The sequence below is a fragment of the Vipera ursinii genome (assembly GCF_947247035.1).
Source record: "Vipera ursinii genome assembly, chromosome: 1".
NCBI classification, from domain to species: Eukaryota; Metazoa; Chordata; class Lepidosauria; order Squamata; family Viperidae; genus Vipera; species Vipera ursinii.
Genome location: NC_139512.1, coordinates 285,139,960 through 285,157,778, shown reverse-complemented (window position 1 = coordinate 285,157,778; position 17,819 = coordinate 285,139,960). Strand labels below are relative to the sequence as shown.

The 17,819-nt window shown below is 40.6% G+C and overlaps 2 protein-coding genes across 2 annotated transcripts in view; one reads left to right on the top strand and one right to left on the bottom strand.

Annotated features, from left to right (window-relative positions):
- SIPA1L2 (signal induced proliferation associated 1 like 2) overlaps window positions 1-17,819 on the top strand; it is a 193,080-nt gene that overhangs the window by 3,843 nt on the left and 171,418 nt on the right. The window lies entirely within an intron of this gene.
- On the bottom strand, window positions 13,626-17,013 carry MAP10 (microtubule associated protein 10; the record flags this gene model as incomplete). Its single annotated transcript, XM_083353311.1, has 1 exon — window positions 13,626-17,013. The coding sequence occupies one exon, from the start codon at window positions 17,011-17,013 to the stop codon at window positions 14,497-14,499; it is 2,517 nt and encodes an 838-aa protein (XP_083209437.1). The 3' UTR covers window positions 13,626-14,496.

Below are 17,819 nucleotides of genomic sequence, written 5' to 3'. Positions count from 1 at the left end.
CGCGGTGGCTCAGTGGGTTAGGATGCTGAGCTTGTCGATCAGAAGGTCAGCAGTTTGGCGGGTCGAATCCTGAGTGCCGCGTAACAGAGTGAGCGCCTGTTACTCGTCCCAGCTTCTGCCAACCTAGCAGTTTGAAAGCACGTAAAAAATGCAAGTAGAAAAATAGGGACCACTATGGTGGGAAGGTAACAGCATTCCGTGCGCCTTTGGTGTCTAGTCATGCCGGCCATATGACCACGGAGATGTCCTCAGACAAACGCTGGCTCTTTGGCTTTGAAATGGAGATGAGCACCGGGCCCTAGAGTTGGAAACGACTAGCACGCATGTGCGGGGGAACCTTTACCTTTACTTTAGTTTACAGAAGAGAAGGTTGAGGGAGGGGCATGATACGGTATCTGCCTTCAACTGTTTGAAGGACTCACATTGTAGAGGGTTTGGACCAGGTTATTGCAGGGAATGGTTTCTTCCCCTTTACTGCAGGTTTTCCAATAGAGGCTGGATAGTCACCTATGGAGGATGGGAGTGAACACTGCAGTGTGAGAGATTGGACTTGAGGACCCCTTATGTCTTTTCCAACTCTATGATTCTACAAGTGGGCCAGAGAGGCTACTAACAAAATTGTTGTGAATTATTAATATTCCAGTTACTTCCTTCCCCTTCCTTTTTTTTTTTGATCAAATGTTTTGCTTTTCCATAAAAGACATCATACTTCAGCAACCTGGCTGTGCTCCAGATGAACTGTACTACTGTACTACAACTTCTATCACCCAAGCAAATGGAACTGTTACCTGTCATGGGGAAGTGGGACTTATGGGGTTGCATACTAGCTCTCAGGGGAGCAAATCTTGTGTGTGTGTGTGTGTGTGTGTGTGTGTGTGTGTGGGAGCCTGCTTGAATAATCCTTATAGCTGTGCAAAATGCATGCAGTGCAAAAGAGACCTTACTTTTCTTCCTGTCAGTTGGAAACACATTTTCTGTAACTCCTGTCTCATGTTTATGTATGCTGTGCCGGGAACGTGAGTTCTCTTTCCAATTACTCTTCTTTTTTTTTCTCCCCATCACTCCTTTCCCTTTGTTTTGAAAAAGTGAAGCAGTCTTTGACATTTTCCAGACCGGCTGGCACTGCTGCACATACAAGGCCAAGGGCTCACTCTTCACCGCCTTCATTTGCAAACCCTTGATTAATTCACTGTCACTCCTTGGTTTTGATTGCCTTGTTTCTTCATCTGGAGTCTGCCAACAGGTTGCTTGCTGCAATAAATGACTCTGTCCACCCTCCATCTCCTGCCATTCCTTGGCGTTTACTTGCTTTTTCTGTGGTATGAAAGGATAAGAAAGATAGAAGGGGGGGGGGAAGCAGACACAAAGCAGCACCAGCCGTTCAGATGTTCTATTGAAAGAGCAGCATATTGGAAGGGATTTTCCTCCCGCCCCTGAACAGGTTATCTGCAGGTTGGGGAGGTGAATCAATGAATCATAAGGAGTCGGCAATGGAGTTGCCTTCCTTCACCTTTCCTGTTTTTCAGGTTTGCCCTTCTTCTCAAAGTGGAACCTCTTTGACAAAACTTCTTGGAAATGTAAAAAGCAGCTTCTCTTTATTTCTATATCAGCGTTTCCCAACCTTAGGAACTTGAAGATGCGTGGACTTCAACTCCCAGAATTCCCCAGCCAGCATAGCTGGCTGGGGAATTCTGGGAGTTGAAGTCCACGCATCTTCAAGTTCCTAAGGTTGGGAAACGCTGTTCTATATAACTGACTGAACTGCAGCCCACTGGGGCAGGGTTTTTTTTTTTTTTGAACTTACTCTGTTTCTGTCTCACAGGAGTGTTCCTTTGGAGACTTATTGTGTCGACCAGCATAAAACCTGATTTGCCAAAGATACATTTCAGGCCTTACTAAATTATCTTACGTGAAGTGTCAACTCGCTGGAAGCCATCAACCATCAGGGATCATTTAATAAACAACGTCTGCCTCCAGCAGATAAAATTCTGTCTTTAGACCAGACAGTAGCCTTATGCAATTAAAAGATACTACAGTATTGGTGCCCTGTGTGCTCCGTGAAGATCCCTCTGTGGCCCTCAGAATAGATAGAGGCAAAACAATTGGCTTTGAGGACATTTTCATGAGTGGGGAGAGGATAGTGGTGAATTCTTTAAGCCATATAGTGGGTTAAAGCATTCTTTCCCCCTGCCCTTGCAATGTATCTTGGCCCCAAGCCACTTGCTTTTGAAGCACACCCGTTAATATGCCTGATCATATCTAGGACAGTATTCAAGCCAAAAGATAATGCACAGAATAACAGAGTTGGAAGGGACCTTGGAGGTTTTCCCTGTTCAGGCAGGAAACCCTATAGCATGTCAGACAAATGATTATCCAATCTCTTCTTAAAAACCTCCAGTGTTGGAGCACCCACAACTTCTGGAGGCAAGCAGTGGCGTAGCATGGGTTGTCAGCACCCGGGGCAAGCACCCGGCCGCTGCACTGTCCCTCCCACAGATAGTCCCTCGCTCTCTCTCCGCACTGCACCGCACGCCTGGCACACCACCCCCTCCACAGTGGGCGGCGACCCGGTGGCTCGGATCGGATTTGCACAGCCAGCACTGCAGTGAGAGAGAGTGAGTGAGCCAGGCAGGGGCAGAGAGCTGCGAGTGCGAGCGCGCCCCCCCCAGATGTTGCGCCCGGTGCGGCCGGCCCCCCCTGCACCCCCCACGCTACGCCACTGGAGGCAAGTTGTTCCACTGATTAATTATTCTAACTGTCAGGAAATTAATTCTTAGTTCTAGGTTGGTTCTAGTCTGGTGCATCTTCCAGCCTTGTCTAGTCTACCTTGCAAAGGCAACTGTTTTGAAAGGCTTTTCTTAAAAATTGCTAATGCCAAAGACATAATAATTATATTGTATAGAGAAAACATCTCTTTTACTCCTGTGCTTACAATAAAATGCTTCTGCCACCAAGTTTATTTTGAGATGCAGACATTGTGGTGTGTAATTATGTTTTGCCAATATGAATGGCCTTTTTGATTGTCTTCTAAATGTTTCATTGCAGGATGTGTAATAGTATGGCTGTTATCGATTTTCATAACATGGTGCATGTTCTTCTTTAATAACATAGTCCCAAATCAATAGTTCTGGATTTATCAAAATTGTTAAAGATAGTTGAAAAATAAAGAATATAACCTCATTTTGAAGAGGTGAAATGCACTAGGTTACCTCTTTTAAGAAAATGAAAATTACTTCATTTGTTTTAACAATGGGGGTAATTAATTATTGTTTCTCGTTAAAGTAATCTCTTTTCTATTCAGCCATAGAAAAAAGAACAAGAGCATATTAAATAAAAGGGAACCGCTGATTGGCTAAATACCTCTAGATTTGTTCTTTATAATGATAAAGATTAAAAAGCCATCATAAAGGCATTATCATATTAAATTACCTTACTGAAAGCAATTAATTTGAATTCATGCATTATAATGGCTTCAGGTCAGAAACGATTTGATTACTTAACCGTTTGTTAAAAATTGCCATTTTACATATTACCATTTTTATTCATAATCCATTTTGGATGCTGGCTGGATAAATTTATGTCATCTGTATAAGCTGAAGCTTGTCTTTCCCCAAAGAATCTGCCCAAGTAGCCAAGACAGCCTGGAGCAATGCAGCAGTTACTGGTTTGAGCTGCTACTTGCTGCCACCAACTTCCTTTCCTTCCTTCAGTCATGGCTGCAGAACCTAAGGAAAAAAGGAGAATGTCATCTCCTTTTGCATCGTAATTATGGAAAAGATCACCATTGAGACAATGGTGATAACCGATAGACTTTCTCAACTGTCTTCATAAAATGTTCTAAATTAAATGCAATGGATAAGGATTGTAAAACCGTTAGCTTCTATTTGTCTGGCTTAAGTAATTATTGAATTGAATTTGCTAAAGCATTAAGGAGCAATGTAAGTGTTCTCATTTAGCTGTGGCCCTCGCTAGTCAGCTGATGAATTCCCTCATGGAACCAGTTCTAAGAGATAGGCAAATCCTTCTCAAAAGCTTCCCTCCCGATCAAGAAATTATAATTTCCTGTAATTGCAGCATTCAAAGTCATACCTGATAAATGTAAAGGGAGAATCTGACCAGGCATTAGACAGAGTGTTCTTTGAAACATGAATGGCCTGGGATTAATTTAAGAGCTACCTGATAAGTATGTTATTTGCATGATTGTAGGTAATCTCTTGCACAACTCATAGCTTCTCAGTGTTTTTAAGTACAGCTTTGACTAGAATACAGCATGGTTTATTTCCAAGGGATCAGCAGACATATGGGCCTAATGTAGTCTGTATTCAGTGGAAAGAATAGCTTTTCACCATCTTCCATCAGTTTTATTGCAAACCACCCTGGTTGCCTACTCATTCCACTCCATTCCTGGAGCCTGCCTGCTTATTATTTTTTCCAGGAGGGGTAGCTGCTGAGTGCAAGGGTCTCACAGACTTTACACAAGTTCATGGCAATAAATCACTGCTCTCCAGACACTTAAATCCTTATTCAGCACGTGACCAAAGTGTTTTAGATGCTAACTCAGTTACATATTTGCACAGATCTTAAATGAAGCCTTAAACCCAGCGGCTGATTTTCCATAGCAAACAAAGGATTCACAGCCCTTATGTATCTATGTTCCAAAATTAAACTAGCTTTTTCCTCTTGCCCTTCTCAGTTAATGGCTAATTTCTTAATGATTTTGAGAAGCACCTGAGATATGTTTATATAACTGTTCTCTCAAACTGCTAGATTTCACCTCATTATTTTCAAATGCAATAGGTTTATCTCATCTGGGAGACCACACTGTAAATCTTTGTAACTCTCTATAAATCTAAATATAATATATACTGCAGTAAATCTCATCTGGAAGATCCCACTGTAGACAGTTAAATTTGGGAAAGCAATGAAATTGCTTTGTTTTAAACCAAATTGTCCTTCTAGACAATAAAGCAAAACCAGGTCCCAATTATTGTTCTTCATAGCCACCAGGAAGCATTTTATTTAGGAACTTTAGCATTGTGCTATAGTGGTAAAGCTTGTTTCTTTCCCTCTTTTTCATAGCACCAACACCTTTCTAAAGCTTTTCTAACCTAATTAAGTTCCTGCCTCCCCCAGGGTAGATACTTGCCTGAAATAACATTGCAGCATTGCAATAAGACACACGAAGGGCAAGACATTTATTAGGAGTTGCTGTTTTCAACCTTGCCAAAATAAATAAAGCAGCTCAGTCATCACTTTTAAGAAGTCAGCAGAATTTGTGCATCAACTTATGGAGGATGGAAGACAAGCAAAGAAAGAAAGATAGACAATATCTATTAAGGCATTTTTAGCAGCACTTTCACATTTCTCCATCTGCAGCAAGAGAGAGAGAGGGAGAGAGAGAGAAAACATGCCTGCAAGAACAATTGAAAAAAGCAATAATATATTTGGAAATCATTAATGTTCTTTGGGAGCCAGTGTGGGAATAAAGAGGAAGGCTCAGGTTGGGTAAGTTAAGAAAAAGTTACAGTGTGGCATACGAAGATATGTTAAAATTAAACCTGCCAGCAAGGAATTTTAACCATTTATACTAAATTAAGAACCCAAAGCAACATGAATTCACAAGGAACAGCCTTACTTTTCTAGAAAAACAGGGATCACTGGGCTCCACTCAAAAGCAAATTAAAGAGAAAACAGATGACTAACAGCTTGTGTTAAAATGTAAAGGCAATTAGGAAAGCCAACCCTGCTGGAGTTTTATCTGACCCAATGGGGGCACAAGAGAAATGACCTTTTTGTACTTTTAAGAAGATAAGCTGCTAGAAATGGTGTACACAAGGTTTCAATGAGAAATACTCAGTTTACAAGGCTCTTGTTTCAAAGGTCATTTTACTATGAACACTTAAGCCGGCTGGCTAATGTCTCTAATGGCTAAAAGCTGAAAAAGACCTGCTAGTCATTCTTTCAATTTACAACAAAATAGAACTCATTGTATTTCAATGATTTCAGTTTACAACAAAGTACAACTCATTGTATTTCACTGATATTAATACTGACTTATAGCACAGGACTGCTGTATATTTTTTTTTTCTGGACTATGCAGTTAGATAGATGCTGATGTAAAGAAAATAATGGCCAGGGTCACAGATCCTGCAGGGCTGAAGAGGCATATTAAGCTTTTGCCTGGCATGCTGAATAGCCTTCCTGGACATCCTCAGCAACAGAGTCAGCAAGGGCAAACTAGTAATATAGATCTATTGAAATACCACCCACATCAACCAAGTAGTCCACTACTAAAGCAACAACCCAATCTCCCACAAGAGAAGCTGTTCTATTTAGACAAGCACAAACTCATTGCAGCAACCCGGAACATCACAAAAAGGAAACAGATCATCAATATAATACCTTCCAACAAACTGGAGAGCCATGCAACTTCATCGAAAAGCTCCTGACCGCTCAACCCAATATAGCACAACCAACACAAGCTTTAAAAAAGGATAACATTGCCATGCATCAAAAACATCTCAGAAACCACCAGCAGATAATTACAAACACGTCACATCAGCATAGCACACAAACCAACTAAAGCCTTTCAAAGTGTCCTAAGTAAACCAAAAGACCCAGCAGCCCCAGAATTAAAAATAGGAGTCATTTACAACCCACAATGTAAGGACCGCAATAGCCACTATGTAGAATAGGCAGAAAACTAGCAGAGCATATCCATGAACACCAACTAACCATCAGAAGACATGAAAACTCCCTAATTTTGCAGCACATACTGTAGACATACTTAACCATAGTTTCAACTTGGAATCTGTGACCATCTTAGACCAAGCCAAGCCCAAAAGAGAATTCCTGGAAACCTGACATAGCCATGAATCGGCACATAGACATAAACAGCACCTACATACCATTCAAAACAGACAATCAGGTGAAAAAAAGGAACAAAGACCAAAACACCCCCTCCCACCAGCAACCCACACCCAGATGAACAGAGATTAACATCAAGTTTAACACTACACTAATAACCAAGTAGTAAACCATACCCCAGTCAAGGAACTGCCAAACAAGCTAACAGTAAACAGGCCAATTAAAGAACAACCAAGACCCCTCCCACCAACACTGGCAGGCTGAGCCACTAGAACAAGAGTAGGCAACCTCAGCTCTTTTATGACTCATGGACTTCAACTCCCAGAATTCCTGAGCCAGCTATGCTGGCTCAGGAATTCTGGGAGTTGAAGTCCATGAGTCATAAAAGAGCCGAGGTTGCCTACCCCTGCACTAGAATAAAATGAGAGCAAACCCCACCCCCTACCAGTACTGATAATGTTACCTAGTTTTGATAATGAAACACTGTAAGAAATTAACCAACCAAGAGTATCAAGAATCCCTCATTTCAACCCTAAACTACACATATTCTCCTCTACTGATGCTGAGTCCCATTTGCAAGGCTTAAGGCACTCATTTTTTTTTATAATCCCATTTATATCCTGCCCTTCTCCGAAGACTCAGGGCGGCTTACAATCTAAAGCACAATGTGCTTAGCAATAGCCTTCATTCTATGTATATACCTGCTTATTAGGGCTTTCACCCCCCCCCCAAGCGGCATTATTACAAAGTCAGCTTATTGCCCCCAACAATCTAGGTCCTCATTTTACCTACCTCGGAAGGATGGAAGGCTGAGTCAACCTTGAGCCTGGTGGGATGCGAACCCCAAATTTTAAATCCTTCCCACTGATGGGGTACTATGATGACTACCAAAAGAGTGTTGGTGGCTAAATAGCATATCCAAGATTTTGCTCGCCTCTGTCAAATCCTAATTTATTTAACTATTGAACAAACTGTAATTAGCTGCCTTTACATAGGATACTATAGGGTAGAAAAATGATTTACAAGCCACAGGGATTAGGGTCACATGTCACACTGAATCAATATCAAACAAATCACATTATTATATATTAGAATGATACATGAGCCTAGTCACATCGGTTCTGGAAAACTCTGAGTTGGTACAAATCTGTAGAACCAAGGAAACTTTTTGATAATACAATTGAAAGACAACCATACAAATGTGTTTTATAGAGCCATAAGAAAGTTACTATCATTAATAAAGATTTACTGCTTTAAGAGAATCCCGTGTGAGTTCCTCCTTCCCCAGTCACTTTACTAGGTTAATTAAGTTATTAAACTATTGTTTTCAGCATTTAAGCATTCTAGTTCCATCCTTTAAAATATCTGCTAAGCATGCCTCCCCATCAGGTTGTTGGTTATAGTATGGGATTCAAACCAATTTGCGAACATAACGGTAACAAACCATCTGTTATTCCAGCAGTTGTTTATATTGGAATGAAATTTCAATTAAGTTTTATTAGCATATCTGCAAAAGATGAATCCCTTATGAAACTCTGTTGTCTACAAACTCATGTCGATTACTGTTTCTTTCTTTCTTTGTGATTCTTCTGTGCTATCAGAAGTGGTTTAGACAGGTCTTGTGTTTCCTCAGTAAGTCCCATATGGCAGGAAAAATGGAATAGTTGTACGGTGAATGCATATTGCAGTGATACAGCTGGTGTGTAAATAATCTCTTTGGTTTGTCAAGGGAACACAAAGATTGCTTTTGCAAACCTCCCAATTGATTCATTACATTCAGGGACAATATATTGCTGGCTGTTTGCCTGGCTATTTCTGCTTGTTGTTTTATTTATTTATTTTTACAGATAAAAAGAGCATCGATGCAGCTTCTCCTTTTAGATGCTGGAGATTGTTGTGGAAGTTCAGCACATCAGAAGGGTATCAGGTGAGAAAGAGCAGCAGAAATGATTGGAATCTCACACAGAGAAGCTACTCTTAACCTCTCAGCTAAGAAAGATATATTTCTTTTCTCGAAACTTGAGAAATGTTCTAGTTATTTAATCTAAAATATTTATTGCACTCATTTAAAGGCAAAAATCCTCCAAGGCAGCTGAAGCAATATATCCACCTATAATAAAAATCTAATAATAAAGCATTAATTTAATAAACCAGCTGTTAAAATATCTAGGCCAGGGTTGATTTGTGGGTGTTCGTTAGGCAATGTGTACACACAACATCCTTTAGCAAGAGACAATATTTTATAGCCAAAGAGGGCATTTCTCTGTCAAAGAGTCTCTTGGGTAAAGGGATTTTGTTGATACTAACAGAACCATTAGTCAAAATGGTGGGACTAGAATCTTCTACATCTGATAGAACATTTTAGGGGTTATTGTTCTAGTGACATAAGCATGCTAAGCCTGCTGGATATCTAGTGTGCCTATTTTAGTGCTTATTTTTTTTAAAAAAATAAAGCAAACTCCCCACAACAACATCCAATCACAGTACTAAAATGTTCTTTGATCAGTGTGCTCTCTGGAGGCTGAAGCTAAGGCTGGGAGGCCATAGGCTGCCATCATGGGGCAAAAGTGTGGTGATGGATGCAAATGATGAAGTGCTCATGACAGCACCATCACCTACTTGCAATGGATCTCAGTGGTACACGTACATCATGGTGGCATTTGTGTGATGAAGTTGTCTATGTGTATCACCATATTGGCATCATTATATTCTGCTGCCCCTGATTTATATGATAAAAATATAGAAAATATTGATTATCTGTAAGAGCAGGTTGCAGTAACATAAGCACATAAACAAAAGTATAAATTTTAAATCTTGAAAAGATTATAATAATTATTACAACCTACCATTTTCTCTCAGAAAAATCCAATTTTATAAATGTCAAACAATATAATGCTGCCGATTTGTAAATCAAATGTAATACTGTATGACCTTCAACAACAAATAAGCATATTCTGAAATTACTTTGGCACATGGATGGAAGTTAAAATAATTATGCTACGTTGCTTATGGCTTGCTATATTGTTCCATATTTCATTTCTTGTAAAATTTTGCTTTAATCTTGGTCTTTGCTTCTCGTATCTTCTAGAGCTGAATGCAGTTTTAAATACAATTTCTATAATTGAATACATTTTTTATTCTGAATTGTGGCCAAAAGCAACTGTAATTGCAGATGATAGCAAGAAGCTTTCTCTACCAGGCTGTGTGATATATTAAAAAGAAAGGGCAATTAGTTGCAAGTGCTTTCCTCACAAATTCAAGCATGGAATAATAATAATAATAATAATAATAATAATAATAATAATAATAATAATAATAATAATAATAATAATAATAATAATTGGAAGGGACCTTGGAGGTCATCTAGTCCAATCCCCTGCTCAGACAGGAAACCCTACACATTTCAGACAAATGGCTGTCCAATCTCTTCTTAAAGGTTTATTATAATAATAATAAATAGTAACAACAATAACAACAACAACAACTTTATTGTCACTTTGAATGTACACCAATCGGCATACATCAAAATGACATTTCGTTCCATATAGGTCTCAAAGGGCCATGGTTAGTGTCCATCCATTGCTTCTTGTCTTGCCTTCAGGTGCTTTGGAGAATAGCTTGACTCCCTCTTTTTTGTGGCAACCCCTGAAATATTGGAACACTGCTATCATGTCACCCCACATCCTTCTTTTCATTAAACTAGACAATTCCAGCAACCATTCCTTGTATGTTTGGATTTCTGTACGGATTTCAAGAACAAACTTTCAGGCACCTGAATGAAGCAACTGAAGAATAACAGATATTTTGCAACTAATTCTAATGCTGCCAAACCACAATGGCCAATTTTATAACTTACATCTAAGCAAGTTGTATTAATAAATATTGTACCCTTACAATGGTGTATAACACCAATTAAAAACAAAAGTTTAATGCCACCTTATTTAGGCTTCTTTAAAATGCAAGGAAGGCACTTCTGCCTCATAACCCAGTAATTTTTGATGTACTTCCTCCTCTTCATTCACTACTGAGACTTGGTGGCCTGTGTTGCCATCAGGTTTTAGAGGCAACCACACTGCTAAATTTTGGTGGCAAATCATTTTGAAGTGCCCTGAAAGAGAGAAAGTTGACAATTGAAAAACTTTCAACATACTATACATTTGTAGTAAGTTAAACTTCAGAAATATTGGATGGTAGTAAAAAAAAAGTAAGGATAAATGGAGGACTGTTTTCATGTCTTTCCCTCAGATCTTGTGAAAAACCATAGCTGGCCACTGACCAAAGGGAAATGATTTCTGTGTGTGTGGATATGTGTGAATTTATTCATCATTTTCCTGGTCCTATGGCTCTTAATAGTTTGTAAAAGGTTCAACATGATCATGAGCCCATTCATGATTGTGCATTTATTCTTTAAAAAGGCCATTTGGGGGGGGGGGGAATCATGAAGTCCTGACAGAAATTCCTTTCCTTGTTAACTAAAAATAGTAACTTGGTAACTGTGTACTGTTTGTAACATCATAAAGGCACTTTACAATCCTCCTCCTCCTCCTTTTTAATATTGGATGATTATAAATATATATCATTACCATATTACCATTTCTACCAATAAAATGTCTCTTTTTTATTGGACGTTAGCAAGACATTTGTTATGTAATAGTGCCTAGGCCATAGGAAAATAGTAAGGTTCCGCTACTTGTACACGTAGCCCTTGACTCAGAACCATTCGTTTAGTGACTGTTCAAAGTTACAACAGTGCTGAAAAACTAACTTACAACCTGTCCTCATACTTACAACCATGGCAGCATCCCCAGTCATGTGATTCAAATTCAGGCGCTTGGCAACTGGCGTGTATTTGCAATAGTTTCAGTGTCCTGGGGTCATGTGATCACTACTTGCAACCTTCCCAGCTGGCTTCTGACAGGCAAAGTCAATGGGGGAAGCTGGATGCGCTTAATGACTGCATGATTAACTGTGGCAAAAAAGGTCAAAATCAGGTGCAACTCAATAATTGCCTTGTTTAGAAATGGAAATTCTGGTCTCAACTATGGTTGTAAGTTGAGGACTACCTCTAATAAATTCGTGTTTTCAATTTTCGACTTTCATTTGGCTTTTTGTTACAAATTAAATTAGGAATTAAATGTGGAGCCATTGAAGAGCCTTCCAAGCTCCAAGCTTCTGACTGAAACTGGCCTGCATGGTTCATGCACAGTCCACATACCCTTGCTGTTTGAAACTATTGGAATGCAACCCCAAAAATCAATTCCAAAAAACAATTGTGTTTAATTCTTAAAAATGGACCTTGTGGCAAATTAATTTTTGAAAGGTGGGAAGGTCTGTCCTCTTGGTTTCTTTTATGCTGCTTTGAGCCAGGCCAGAAGAGGACATTTCAGCTCCTCCCATGAGGGAAAAGGCAAAATAGTGTTTTACTGGTTGATTAAATTTTATTTATAGCCTGAGACCAAATAATAACCACATTGCAAACTCAAAACTAAAAATAAAAAAGATACAGCAAATTGTAGAGAAAAAAATTGTAGTGAAATAAGGTAAAATGAGACACATAATACAGCATTATCAAGATTTGTAGATAGATTTTTCAGTCCATTGGAGCTGCTCCTTCCTCTTAGGAAAAAAATTACCTGAGGGGAGATTGTCTCACCTATGTCTTGCTTTTGAGTGCTTGAATCAGGCTTGGGATCTGGGAGCAGTAGGGCCCAATGGATGAATTGTTCCTCAGCATTGGGACTGTGTATCTGTCTTATATTTGGTGTATTTTTTATTAAGTGGTTTCACTGGGTTTATTACAGTATTATTCTTTAGTGATCGATGTTGCTCTTTCTAAACAGCTGGAGCAGCCTCTTGAGCTATGGAGATGAGTTGGTTTTTTTGTTTTGAAATTTACAATAAACCTACAGTACTTTGAAGCTTAGACTGGTAAGACTGGCTCTTACTCTGAAATGGCAGAAAAATATCTCCCCATTTTCATAGGTGACACTGAAGAGAGTTCAAAGACTGCATACAATTTTGGAGCTTCAGGTTACCTCAGAAGTAAAATATAGTGAAATGTTTCATGTATACAAAACTTCTAAACTTCTAAAAGGGAAACTATTTTTTTCCACAGAACAGTATACCTTCATCACAACAGCTTTGTGAGACAGACTGGGCAAAGCAAAAGTGATTGATCCAAGGCCACTCAGTGATTTTCACAGCATAATGGTGGATATTTATCCATTCCTAGTCCAACATCTTAAATACTACATCAGACTAGAGGCAGGATCTATCTTCAGTTGTGGTTTACAGTGTCTTTAAAATGCCATACTTGGGGGATCAAAGCACTCAGTTAACTAGGTTTCTCTGGATTATGTTTTCCCCATCCCACTAACACAGAATGCTAAAATAACCAAGGGGCATAGCTAAACAACTTGATGAAATGCATTTATCTTGCATGGCTGTAATGTAATCTGAAATGCTTTTATTTTTGGAATCTTGGATCCTAATTTGAGTCCTGTTTTTGAAAGAGGGATTTCTTGCCTATTTTTTTTACAACCCTTTAAACTCTCTTTATATTAGCATGGGATTTCATAGACTGGGTTGCAGTATGAATAGCAATGATTTTCAGCACACAGTAACAAAACATTGAAATGATTGTTACTTCATAGCACAATATATACGCACAAGATAGCAGAAACATCAGCAAGTCATTTTAATCTTTTAATAGATTAAAGCAAATTCAGTAACATATCAAACATTACTGTTTTGCCTTAGTTAAAAAAACCCCAAGAAATATGAACTTTCTTAAACTTAAAAAATGTTCATCATGGAAATGGACTGGACTGGAAGAATACATTATGTAATATCATAAGATAAAACTTTCTTAAAACTGATCTATGACCAGATTTTATGCAAAAGACCAAACACAAATTGGGAGGTTTAATTTTGATTCCTTCTATAATGAAAACTGACACTTTGTATGAATGCTCAGGTCCTTATGTCTGCTTAAAAAGGTCTATACAATTATAAACAAAAATGTCACCTTATAACATTTTAATATAGGGAAGCAACTACCTGTCCTCTGGCTTGGTTTTTATCATAATCTGGAAATTGGCAGCTAAAGCCAACATTAGTTCATTATTTCAATGCCAGTGAATTCTGACAGGCAATTATTCTCTTGGCACACCAGAAATCACCACAGGACAAAAATTCTGGAATAAAATAATAACAAATAATAAAATCTATGTTGAAATCATAATTTGGTCTATAATAAACTATAGTTTACTTGTTTTCTAGTGGCCTTTAGTTATTTTTTGCTTATCAGATTTGAAAGAAAAATTAAGAGACAAATTAATACATTTCCTATGCTCAATGAGAACATTTTTTTATATGAACAGGAGACCCTTATATCATATGAAAACTGCCCTTCAATTTCAGAGGCAGCTAATCACAGAATGTGGTAGACTTGGACAGCTGAAACCATGAAACCACCAGCTCCACAGAACTACATAGTTTGAGTTGTGCATTACTCTGAAAAATGTTTGCATCCTAAGCAAAACGTATACTTGTAAAAAGTCAAAATTCCTTTAAAATGTTTTCTTATTAAACATTAAAACATTTTCACTTTGATTTCACTATTGATTGCTACATTGTGTATCCTGGAAGCTTGTTTATTACTAATTCACTGATATGTTTACACTGATTTGTATTATTCCTCTTTCCAAAGCTATCCTCTTGTTCGTCAGGTGCTTTGCTTTCTTCTAGACTACTAAATTCAAGGTCAGACATACTAGCCGGCAAGTAAGAGCTAACTTGAGATGTCCTTGCAGAATGGCTGTTTTCTACACATGACTGGCTTTTTGCTAAGTTACAATTTGTATTAGGCTGTACTTGTTTGTCCTCAAAGGTTTGGGTAACCTTTTCCTTAATTGTAAGTTGGTTTCTTAAAGTTCTTGCAAGAGAATCATCATCATTTTTTTTCCATCCAATGCCTAATTTGTTTTTGTTAGATTTTAAGTCATATGTCTTTTTAAGAGTCTGAACAGGAGATATAGCTGAAACTTTTGGAAGAAGAGGTGAAATACATTTAGCAGGAAGACTTCTGGAATTTTTAGAACTGGAGTCAATGCCAGACTGACTGTGATCTGAGTTTATAGATAAAGGTTCAGGACTATTCTCTGGAGCTTCCAAGCTTGTGCCACAACTGTCTATACTGGTGAAATCTTCCGAATAGGCTGTATTTTCAGAAGTAACTACACTATCTGAATTCTTACGTGCATAACTCTTTTCCAAGTTGTTGGTGTGCCTATCTTTATATATATATGGAATATTACAATCACGTTGCAAACATTTTTCTATCTGAGCATCTACTGGGTTTTCAAGCGCTTCAGTATCTTGTAAAAAGACTCTTGGCAGATGGATTTCCAAGCTCTTTTCTTTGCAATTAGAATCAACACTTTCATAGGAGTACTTCCCTTTGGCGTTGTCTTTATTCTTCACACAACTGGCTCCAATTTTTTTGGTAATACGAGAGCTTATTTTCTTTGTGGTCATATGGCTATTTCGGCCAACACTGCTTTGTATTAAAGTCTCAACATTTTCATTAATTTGAGCATTTTGATCAGAGATGCTTTTTTCATCATATTGCCCAGACTTTGAATGATAGCCAAGGGAGCCCCTGAATATTTTTTCTTTAGTCAAAGAGCTTTTACCTTTTTTTTCAAATGATATGTCACCAAGTTTTTTTCTACGATGTTCTCTCTTTTCATGAACCTTCAACATACCTGGACTTGATCTCTGAACACAAAGCTTTAATGTATTTGTCAGCCCATAAGAGAATTTCCTTCTAGTGGGAGAATTTTCTTTGGTATTAACCTTTTCAGGGCTCATAGGTCTTTCAGTGTATATTGATTTTGTAAAAGTTTTGCCAGGACTGATAGGAGACATGCCTTTTAAATGATCTGGGTGATTTCTTTTTAATTTAGGACTAGGTGATCTTCCTCTTTCTTTGTCATATGGGGTGTTTTTCTTATCATCCCAGCAGGCACACAGATTCTTACCATTGCAAGGTAATGTTTTTGTACCTTCTTCTGCATTTTGATATAGCCATGCCAACTGAGGATGCACAGTAGAGGGTCCTGGTGGTAGGGGCTGGCTATTCAGCAAGGAGAGTTCTACCAGCAAAGCATTCAGTAGAGGCAACTGACTTAAAGTCTGCCTGAGTTGTTCAGTAGTACCGGGAGTGTTGGTGAGTAAGGGTGGCAGAGCCTTCTCAGCACTAACTACAGACTCCCCCTTAACAAAAGGTAAAGAAGTTCCTTCTTTGGGAAGTGAATCTTCAGCGGCCATGATTATCACTCTTGTTGCAGCTTTAGGACCGGGGAAGCAATTTTCCATTTGGTGACTGTAATACATTGGTGGGGGACAAAAGGCATTGTCGTCCAGCTTTCCTTCCATTTCCTCCCCGCTCGAGCTACCGGAAAAGGGCTCCGGCTCTGGGTCAGGGCTGCTTAAGGACCCTTGGCTGCCACCGCCTGGGGCAGGGTCCTCCTCTCCTTCCGAGATGAATTCCAGACTGAGCCTCCTTTCCGCAATTCTCCGCTGCGGAGAGGGGAGCTGCTGGTCTCCAGCGAGGGCTTCGTCTGCCGCCGCCGCCGCCCCTTGCTCGAAGTGATCCAAGCCCGAGGAGCCCAGGCTGTTGAGGCGATAACTCAGTTCCAGCTCCCCCACTGGTTCTCCTATCAGGTCGCGCACCGGGAAGTGGCCCCTTCCAGCCGCCGGCCCGGAGCCAGGCAACAATTCCTCGGCGGCGGCCGCCAGAGAGATGCTGGATGAGCCGAGCAGGCGAGCGGGGCCCGGGTTGGGCGGCAGCGCCAGCAGCAGCGCGTGGAGCGGCGAGCGCCGCAAGAGGCCCTTCAGAGCGTCCGGCCGCAGCCTGAAAAGGCACGACTTGCCCCGCCCGAAGGGCACCACCGGCCAGGACGCGGCCTGCGGGGCGTGGACCAGGAGGGTCGGGAAGTCCAGCAGCCGGAGAGCCACGGCCGACAGGAAGGGGCCATTGTCGGGTAGCAGCGTCGGCAGCAGCCGCGGCTGGACGCGCGCTGACTCCACCAGCAGCTCCAGCGAGAACAGGTGCTCCCCGCAGCCATCGCCTCCCTCCATGCCAGCCCGGCGGGAAGGCGCCCCGGGTGGCCTCTGAAAGGCAGGAAGGCCGGCTCTCGCGAGACTTTGAAGGCAAGCCGCGCGACGGCCTAGGCGCGCGCGCGCGCGCCTCCCCGTCTATAATAATCGCTATGGAAGCGGCGGCCCTCCGTTGTCTAAGCAACTGTTTGACGTCGCTGAGCTTTTGAGCGCGCGGGGGCCGCAAAGGCCTCTGGGAATGCGAGCGCCTCGTGCGGGAGCGGAGCCAGGCGCTCCGAGAGCCGCAGGCTGGAAAGGGCTGCCCGAGGACGCTTCCGATAGGCCAGGGGTCTTCAAACTCGGCCCTTTTATGACTCATGGACTTCAACTCCCAGAATTCCTCAGCCAGGCATACTGGCTGAGGAATTCTGGGAGTTGAAGTCCATGAGTCATAAAAGGGCCGAGTTTGAAGACCACTGCGATAGGCGGAAGTTGCCTTCAGGATGAAGGACTCTAGAGCAGGGGTCGGCAACCTCGGCTCTTTTATGACTCGTGGACTTCAACGCCCAGAATTCCTGAGCCAGCTGGCTCAGGAATTCTGGGAGTTGAAGTCCACGAGTCATAAAAGAGCCGAGGTTGCCGACCCCTGCTCTAGAGAGTGCGGTTGCCCGAGGAGACATGAAACACGGGTATACCTTTGAGCTAACATAGTGCTGCCCTGCCGGGATGACGGTCTCTGGAGCGCTTACGATTCGTGAAAGCTGCCCGTGCTTTATTCTTGTTAAGTTACAGAGAAGCGGGCAAGATTATAAAGTGAATGCCTTTCAAAAAGGAAGTTATAATAATTT